The sequence below is a fragment of the Camelina sativa genome, chromosome 14 (genome assembly GCF_030686135.1).
Source record: "Camelina sativa cultivar CO46 ecotype springtype chromosome 14, ASM3068613v1".
Classification (NCBI taxonomy): Eukaryota; Viridiplantae; Streptophyta; class Magnoliopsida; order Brassicales; family Brassicaceae; genus Camelina; species Camelina sativa.
This window is the reverse complement of record NC_141893.1, coordinates 17,931,472-17,941,866: the sequence shown is the minus strand read 5'-3', so window position 1 is coordinate 17,941,866 and position 10,395 is coordinate 17,931,472. Positions and strand designations below refer to the sequence as shown.

At 32.4% G+C, this 10,395-nt stretch overlaps 1 protein-coding gene across 1 annotated transcript; it reads right to left on the bottom strand.

Annotated features, from left to right (window-relative positions):
- Positions 1 to 3,937: 3,937 nt before the first annotated feature.
- On the bottom strand, positions 3,938 to 5,550 carry LOC104742018 (transcription factor MYB93-like). Its single transcript, XM_010462977.2, has 3 exons — positions 5,381 to 5,550; positions 5,158 to 5,287; positions 3,938 to 5,062 (listed from the first exon to the last, which is right to left on the bottom strand). Exons 1-3 carry the CDS (start codon positions 5,511 to 5,513, stop codon positions 4,243 to 4,245), a joined length of 1,083 nt encoding a protein of 360 aa, XP_010461279.1. The 5' UTR covers positions 5,514 to 5,550; the 3' UTR covers positions 3,938 to 4,242.
- Positions 5,551 to 10,395: the final 4,845 nt, after the last annotated feature.

The window sequence follows — 10,395 nt, the reverse complement described above, 5'->3', positions numbered from 1 at the left end:
ATTGTAGATGAGAATGTAAATTCAAGAATATGCAAACAACAATAGAGTCAAATTTTACTAAATGTTTTTAGATATATATATAGTTTATATCATTAATAATTTATGATATTTATGAGACCCTATTTTTACATAGGATTTCAAAAAAAAAATATTATTTTATTTAATCGAATGGTGTTATTTTTTACACCGACTCAACTTGGAACCGGAAAAATTTATTATTTTATAGCGAGTATTAATTTAAAGAGTATTAATCTAGAGAGATTCTACTGTATTTGGTAGAAATTTCTTTCAATATGGTAAGTTTAATTCTAGAATAAATGAAACAAATATTTGCCTTAACCCGAAGGTGGATAAACCGGAAAGAATGGTGGATTTTATGCCGATAAGTCTTTGTAAAGTAAGCTATAAGATCATTTCTAAGATTTTGTATTTTCGGATGAAGAAAAATTTACCCTCCCTTATTTTGGAAACTCAGTCGGCTTTCGTTTCAGGAAGGTTGATTACGGACAATATTATTATTGCTCAGAAAATGTTTTATGGGTTAAATATGAATTGATGGTGCAAATCGGATTTACGTACTGGATTTTAAAATGGATATGAGCAAAGCTTATCATCGGGTAGAATGGTCATTTCTGGAAGCAGTCATGGGGTGGCTGGGTTTTGATAGTAAATGGATTTCATGGTATGTGGTGTGTCAGTTCAGTCTCTTATCAAGTCCTTTTAATTGATCAGCCTCGAGGCTCTATTCTCACGGAACAGGGTCTACGACACAGAGATCCTTTCTCTTCGTACTTGTTGATACTTTGGACGGAGGTATTTATTGCTAATACTAAAAAGGCTGAGCTGGAGAATAAGATCATGAGCCTCATGCTAGCTCGTGATTTTCCTCCTATCTCCCATCTTCTATTTGTGGATAATACTCTATTCCTTGCAAAGCAGAAGAGGAGGAGTGTAAGACAGTTATGGATATTATTGGTAAGTATGGTAGAGCCTCGAGTCAAGAGGTCAATCTCGCAAAATCATCTATCTTGTTTGGGAAGAAAATATCAAATCAAGCTAGAGAACAGCGTAAAAAAGTGATCGGTATTTCTAAAGAAGGGGGAATGGATTCCTATTTGGGTATTCCGGAAAGCCTTCAAGGTTCACGTAGTCGAGTCTTCAGTTATGTTGGGGACAGACTGGATGACCGGGTGAATGTTGGTGAGTAAATGTGACACCCCAGTTTCAAGGACTTGTAGAGAGGTTTAAAAGAACTGATTTGGCCACCTATGTCACCACAGTGCACTTATATTTTCGGTCTAGAGTCCTGAGATAACTCCACAGTTAAGTGTGCTTATGTTGGAGTAGTCTCAAGATGGGTGACCTTCCGGGAGGTGACTCTCGGAACTGTGCGAGTGAGGGCAAAACACATGGAAAGATCATTTGATGATTTGTAGGGATAATAACTAAGTATTTAAAGCCTCCCAGACGTAACAAACCGACCGTCGGATATAGGTGGGCTCACGGGCCTAATAAGAGGATGTGAGGCCCATTAGGGAAGGTGGGCCCATGGACTGGGATTAGACATGGGCCCACTGAAAGGTGACAGTCGGGGAGTTACGGTAAATATCTAACTAAGGGTGGGATGGAAGATTTGATTAAATCAGTTGCGCTGGCCCTTCCAACCCATGTAGTGTCATGTTTTAAACTTCCGTAAGACTTAACATCTAAGTTAACGAGTGCCATATCAAAATTCTACATTGGGTGGATTGAGATAAGTTGTGTGAAGAAATAAGTAGTGGAGGACTGTGATTTAAAGCTCTGGATAAATTTAATAATGCAATGCTGGCCAAGTAGTATTGACGATTAATCCAATTCTCAAACTCTTTATTTGTCTGGGTGCTGCAGGGTCGACATTTAAGGAACAAACATCCTTTATTGGCTAAAAAACCTTATTCTCCGTCGTTTGGTTGTAGGAGCATTTTCTCGACAAAAAACCTAGTTATGCATGGTGCAAGGTGGTTGGTGGGTTCATGTTCTAGTATTTCGGCCAGGCGAGATCCTTGGATCCCTGATCAACATCCTAAGCCAACTAATGGTAGGGGTAGGACAATTGCATCTAAATTATTTAATTAATCCGGTCACCAAGGAGTGGCATTTACGTATTCTTGAGGAGTTTATGGATCCTAAAGATATTGCGATTATTCAGAGTATGAATTTATGTAAGTTCTTTAAACCGGATAGGTGGGTCTGCCATTATTCAAAATTGGGAAATATTCGGTATGTTCGGATCATGCATGGGTTGGCAAAGTAGACGGTGGAAGCGGTAGAATATGGTCCCACATGTACAACCCTAAGAGCCCATGCATGTAAACTACATATTCGTCCTAAAATTAAGCTTCTTTTGGAAAGTTGCATCTGACACATTTCCAGTGACAGATCGATTAGCTTCTCGAGGCGTCCAATGTGATACCCATTGCAAAAGATGTGTCTCTTCGTGTGAGACAATTAACCATGCTCTTTTTGAATGTCCTAGTTCGTGCCAAATTTTGGAGTTTTCTTCGATCCAGGTTACTCTAGTGGGTTTTCCTTATGGGTCTGTTTATTCGAATCTGGATTTTATTTCCTAGAGAGGATCGTCTCATACAAGTGAGCAAGTTTATCTTCATCAGTTACCTTGGATTTTGTGGTCAATTTGGAAGGATAAGAATAAAAAAGTATTTCAAGACACGCAGTTAGCGTTATATAAGATTATTAATCAGGCTGTAAGTGAGAAGTTAATATGGGAGGATGTGCAGTCTCATTCAATGGTATCTTAAGATTTTTGGAATCGTCGGATTCCTTTTTCCCTATGGTGCCTTAGGTTTCAACTTCCCGTCTTCAAATAGATGGCTCTTGTAAAGTTTCTGATGAGCTTTGGGCCATGGAGTGGATTCTAGCTAACGACGTTTATTGTGAGAGCTTCATGACAGATTGTGCGGAACTTGCTATGAATCATGATTAAGACCCTTGAAGACTGGCCCGTCTTTTCTAATCTTCTTGATGACTTCCACCTGCTTAGGACCGCCTTTCCACTCTTCTCCTTGTCAAACATTTCTCGCTCGTCGAATTTGAAAGCTGATTGTCTTGCTGAATCGTCCAAATCATTAATTTCTGCAATTTCTTTTGTAAACTTTATTCTTCCTTCTGGTTTAGATTACCAAATGTGGAGTTCTTTTCTGATTAAAGTTTGGTTGAAAAAAAAAAATACCGTTTTATAATTTCTTTTAAAATATATTTGGATTACGAGAAAAAATAATTTATAATCAAAACAAAAAAAATATTGTTAACCATCACAGTTTTATAACAAACCAAAATATACATTGATATCATTTATATTATATATTATTTTTAAACTGTTACATGTCATTTCTCAAAAACAACACAAAATTAACCGTGAAAAACCTCACACCTAATTTAAACATATTTGATAAAATTATTGTATGTAGACTAGTGGTAAAAAAATATTAATCAAATATGTTCAAATTAGGTGTGAGGTTTTTCACGGTTAATTTTGTGTTGTTTTTGAGAAATGACATGTAACAATTTAGTTTTACAATACATCGAAATGTTTATTTTAGAAAAATCTTATATTAAGATTTTATTTTACCCTTCGTCTACCCTATTCTTATACTTAGAAAAATGAAATTTCCCATTTTGATATTATTTTCTAAAAGTATTTAATTTACAAATACACCGATTTTAACTTTGGAGTCAAATTCTTGAAAGACAAGGATAATATGTTGGCTAACCACCCACGCCACACAGGAAACTCGATGGCCCATGCATTCAAAGTGGTTGGGGAGTATTAATTAATTAGTTATTATTCTAGAAAGCATGCAAAATCTGTAGTCGTTTATCGTGTTTTAGTCATCTCTCCCTCTCAATCTCAATGTTGATGATGATATATGGGAAAACAAAAAAAAATACACAAATAAGTGTATTTTAAGATTTCGTACACCCATAGCTTCTAGCATATACGTCGTGACTCGTGTGTAATTACATAAATTAAACTCAAAACATAGAGGATAAGCGGACCATACCTTCTAGTTACAAAACACCAAAACGGAACGTAGCTCGACTCGACTACAGTGTGGGTATATATGTGATTAGAGCCCTAATAACAGAAATTAAAAAAAAAAAAAATAATAAAAAAAATAAAAAAAATAAAATAAAAAATAAAATAAAAAAAACACTAAACCAAGAGTATCTAAGAAATATCGTTCATATGAGGGTTTCGTCGAAGCAAGAGTCAGGCCAATAAAGCGACGCAACGTCACAACCTTCAAAGCTTGAGCTGCTACTTGCATCCTCCGGATTGTTGTGAGGAAGAGAAGGCGTGATATTTTTAGGGTTGTGGTCTATAAGAGAAGGGAGAACCCATGAAGATGGATCATCATGTTCATGCTCATGATGATCAATTGGATGTTTGACCAAATTATCTATAAAGTGATCCTCACTATTCAAAGGTGTTTGGAGATCGAAAGGGACATGATCAAGAAGTGGGTCACCTTGTGATGGTAGCTCACTAGGATGACTATTGTTTAAATGGTATTCTTGTTGTTGGAGTGGTTGGGTGGTTAGAGCATCATTTATAGAACCAATTGGAAATAAGCCTTGATTTTGATCGTTACCCTCAAGTTCAAGAGTGGGATTAAAACCCGGGGTTTGATCTTTATTCCAAGAGACCATGGAGTTTAAGAGGTCCATGGCATGGTTATGATCGATATCGAGAATACTACTGGGGCTATTGTTGTTGTTGGTTAATGCAGCCGGAGAATTAAGCATGTATTGGAGATATTGTAGCTTGGCAAGTTGAGCAGCTTCAGCATGAATGGATGAGAATTGTGATGTTTGTTCAATGAGATCTTTTAAGTTTGCTAAGGCTATGAGCTGAGGTAAGCTTGCGAAGAGGTCGGTTCTTGGCTGATGAGTCACGGGATCTATTCCCATTTGGATCAGTTTCTTCTTTAGATGTGTATTCCAAAAGTTCTTGATTTCATTATCTGTACGTCCTTGCAAATGCGTCGCAATGGCAGACCATCTAGACATCATAACAAAACAATTAGTCATTCAAGTTTCCAAACAAATTTTAAAAAGAAAAATAGGAATATATAATGTTGAAAAAAAATTACTAACTTATTTCCAAGAATGGAATGGAGATGGAGAATTGTTTGCTCTTCTTCCGCTGAAAACTTGCCTCTTTTAATATCTGGTCTCAGATAATTTGTCCATCTCAGTCTACAACTCTTTCCACACCTATTCAAATCTGCAAAGAAAATTAAAAAGTTCCAAAACCATATATACGAGTTTATACGAAAATGATTGATCGAGTTAAGAGACTATAGGGAAAGGAAGTAACCTGCGAGCTTGGGGAGGGCTCTCCAGCTTCCATGGCCATGTTTATGAATGTAATCAACAAGCTTTTGATCTTCTTCAGGTGTCCATGGCCCTTTCTTTAGACCATTCTCATCGCAGCAAGGCGACCTCCCCATCTCTCCCTGATTAGGTTGCCTTATCTCGCCTCTAAGACTACCAAAGCTTGAGGTTACGACTTAATATTTATATACAGTTCGTGGAAGTTTGATGATAATTTGATAGAATATAATACTGATATATTATTCTTCGGCTACACTTGGCTTTCTTTTTAATGTATGATTTGTTTGACTAGTGTTTTTTTTTTTCTACGGGATTTTGGTATTCTTTTTATTAACTAATTTCTTCGACAAAATCTATGTCGCCGTTTCTTTTTGATACGGAAAAATCTACTTCTAGGCTTCTAGCTAACGATGAAGCCAATACATACCATGAACTGACGTATTTCTCTTGCATTTTTTTAAAGCTCTCTACTGTTAGATAAGTACGTTTTTATGGGAGACATTTCAAAATATTTAAAGTCTAATTCCACTTAATGTTTTTTCGCTATATCGTTATGGATTATATATATAACAGAATTTGTATTTCTGGTTAGAAGACAATTGTCCAAACATTCTAAATTAAGGGAAAAATGTTACTGAGATTTATGTGGTCATTTGGGCACAATATCCGTGAAGTGTCTCCCTTGTGGTAATGCGTTGTTTCTGGGGGGTTTGGTAAATCAAATCTAAATAATATATACTCTTCTTCTTAGATGGATTAGATAAGGTATATTTATTTATGGTATGCAGATCATTTAAATAAGACCAGAGGAGCTAGCATGCATTGTGTAGTTTCTAATTGTTCACTTTAAAAGTAGATGTATGTGTAGATGAACACATGCTTTTAAAATTTGCAAGATTCATGGTACATTTATAAATACGTTAAAGTCATACTTTTTTGTGTTTGGTATGAGCCATTATTTCAGGAACTATACATCTTGGTTATGGAAGTTTCTTCTTTGTTTGTATAGAAGAAAAAATCATTGATCTGACAAAATTAACTATTACCAAATTGACAAATAAAATTGATGTATTTACGGAATATAATAACGAGTTGGTAATGGGGGGAGACCAAAGTGAACTTATTGGGAAATAAACAAAAAAAGTCCAATAATAATGGTAAGTTTGGTCAACAAAGATGTGAAAGCCAAAACACAAAGGATTACGTGGTTGGACTAAAGGAACCTTTCCCATGCACGCAAGGCGACGATTATTGATTTGTCATCTAATGCATGGCTTCTTCTTACTCCATCATTTCTACGTACCAACAATATATATAAACCACCTGACTTCAGTATTATTCTTTTAATTTTTGGAAATGAATCAAATGTAATGACTAATTAACCGGAGATGCACAGATTGAAAAAAAACAAAAACACACACACACACACACAAACTTCCCATCAAAGAAAGGATGATCGATAAATTCATTATACTCAGAGTTTCATTTTTTTTTCGAGGGAGCAACCTTTTATGATTGTAAAAGAAAATTTGATTTTCGGAGATGGTTCGTAGTATATTTACATATATGGTTTTACTAAATACACAACTTAATTAGTTAAATTTTAGTGTAGTCCACGGAAAAGTTACAAATTAAAATATGGGATTTTTTTCTTTAAATTGAAGTACAAAAATACGGCTGTTATATACTTATACTCCATATCATATTAATTGATGTTTTAGAGAAAAAAAAATGAATTTTGTTGATTGTATATAGATAAGAAATTATAATTTTTGATTTTTTTTTAAAAAATATAATAATTTATTTAACTTATATACAATAACTTTCAACATATATGTTTTTTTTTCATAAACCCGATTAGGCTGATCGATCAACGTTAATCCAATGAGTATTTGAAGTTACAAACCAAGGGACAACACAGGCCACACAATGACACTAACATGATTTAAGTCCGTATGAAGTAGATGTGTGCAAGTGACTCTCTTTTATAAAATAGTACGTATGTGTTTTTGTTACACTAAATAGTTAGAGATAAGGATCGATCAACTTAAGCTTGAAGTGTTTGGTAGGAGCCAAGTTGGTGCAGCAAACTCTCCAAACCTGCACTACTTCCATCTATAATAGACACATCAAGCATTTACACACTGTTTAGTTTCCATATCTTCGGTTCGTTTGTTTAATCTTACGTCACAAAGTTTTGAATAAATTCTTTTTCCCAACGATATACAATACTTTTGGAATATAAATTATATTTTTTTTAATTAGCTAATTGCAATAGTGAAATTTTTTGCCAAAGATAACACATCAAAGATGTATATTATCAGCCATTTTTTGACATGCGGGCTGGGTCATGTACAAAAACTTTAGGAAATTGAATGTACATATGTATTCTAAATGATAAATAATAAAATACTTAACGTGACACTTAAAGCTTAAGAACGACAATTCAGACGCTTTGATATTACAACATTATCTTTGTCAGTTTGTTTTTCATGTATTGTTTAAGAAAAGTTGAGATATAATGTATCAATCCTCACGCGGTTGCTTGAGAATTATATTCATCAAACATTTTGTCTCGACATTTGTTGTTTTTATCCGAATTTTTCATAATTTGTACTTCAAATAGTATATATAATTAATCTATATATATATATATATATTTAATCAGATTTATCTTGTGGAAAAAATGTTAAAGTAGAAGATCAGCTATATCGTCTTACACAAGTCAGAGACTGTTCTAAGTTTTGTTAAATTATTCTTTATTTTGAATGAGATCTGATCGTACGTGCATGTATTTTCTTTAACATTTTTTCTCCGAATAATACTTGAAATTTATATAATTTATAGTATATTATACACATTATCCTGTCCTTATGCGTACGTGTGGCTACTACAACTTAATTAGAACACGGTCAATGAGCGAACGTCGAAAAATGTCAGTTTCGTGAACGTCGATTCGATTCTCTGCCGGGAGGGCACATATTTACACATCTTATACTAACTATGGAATCCTTAATAAATAAAGATTAAGGTAAAAGGAAAAAAAATGAAATGGTTGATGGAGAAATCGTAGTTGTCAAGGGTCAGCTAAACAACTGAATTGCTTGTAAAGTTAAGTTTTCAACTAAAACATTATGTAATTTAAAGACTATTGTAATTAAACTTTAGATATATAATTAAATAATCGAGAAAGACTTTTGGGAGGACATAAAACTGGCAAGAGGTTCAGCGACGACATTGTAGCTCTCTATGTTCACCAAAGTCTTACTCAAAAGATCTCCCCCTTCGGTGCTCAGTGTATCTCCTCTTCTTTGACTTACAACTTTATTGAAGATTATAAATAAATATAGGGGGAATTTAAAATTAAAATTGTATAGTAGACGATATCGTGACAAACTTTTATTAATAAATTTTCTAGCTTTATATATTTATAGGTATATATGAATATTTAAATTTTCAAGTTTTTCATAAATCCCTTGTATAAAAAAATATTTCTTTCCCCACCATTATATACATATACAAAAGTATACATTCTATATAGTTACATATTTGAGCATTTCTGAGAATTGCCCTTTAAGTGTGCCTCTTTTCAAAAATAAGATCTCTTTTAGCTATCCATTTTAGAAAAGAAAAAAACCCTGATTAAATCTGAAGAATTTATAAAGTTTTATAAAGTTTAGAAGGTATTTTTTAATGATAACTACTATACTACTAATTTGATTCAAGTTTTTGTAATGTTTTAAATGGTTTTTATATGGTTTTTTTACTCTAGCATAGACTATGATCGTTGTACATAATCATTGCATATATCACTTTTGGTATGAATTATATTTGAAATAACTAAAACGAAATGCATATCAAATTAGATTAAAAAACAGATTTTTTTTTTAAAGAGGCTTTCTTAAAAAATATATATATTAACAATTATTTGAATAATTATGATTGAGAAAAAATATATTAAAATATATATATATATATATATATATATATATATATATATATATATATATATATCACCCTTCACACACAAACACACACAAAAAAATGCAAAAATACACGTATGTGGTGTTTACTAATTTTGAATAGTAAACGTATGTATTTGTCAATTATGTTTGTAAAACGTACTAAAATGTAACTTTTCTCTACTTTAAAAAGGTTTTCAATTTTTTATAAGATTCTTTAAAAAGTATTTATACGGTATTTATAAGATTTTTTATATGTACAAGTTTTTGTATCCTTTTATAGGATTACACACGTATTTTAGTATATTTCAAATATTTAGAAGTATTTTGGATAATTTTTTTTTAAATAGACATTTTTGAAAAGTGGTATGGGAAAAGAGCCATTTTTGAAAGATTTCTCATATATTACATCACATGATTAATCTTATTCTTATACAATGTCACAGTTTTTTTTTTTGTTGTTGGCAAAAATATAAAGATTAGCTCAAGAGAGTCAATATCACAGTTATATTTCAAAGATAAGGTAAAGAAAGTCATTCAAAAAGGAAACAATATATAAATTAGCAATATTCCTTGAAAACTATTTAAGTCATTTAAAACAAATATCCTATAAATTTATTCAAATTTTCTGTTTTAAGAGTTCTTTGAAATTTTTTTAATGATCAACTAAAAACCATCGTCATTGCAATGAAATATCAAATCAATTAAATATAAATATATGAGGAAATAAATTTAGATAATTCTTAGAGAACAGATAATTTGAATACTATTTGTTGCTCATTACAGATTTTAATTTTTCTTTATCACAAAAACAAAAAAAAAGTAACTATACATTTTATATCTCTTAACTTTCTCACTGTCTTTTTAGGGCATTTGCAAAAATATTGTATCTATACTCTTTTGGGAAAATACCCTCTCTTGTATATATCACTATAAAGTTCATTATGTATTTCCTTTAACTATATTCATACATTTTTTCAGATGTAGTATTGTTATAGGCAAAAGATATTGTCTTCAAACAATAATTTTAGAAGCT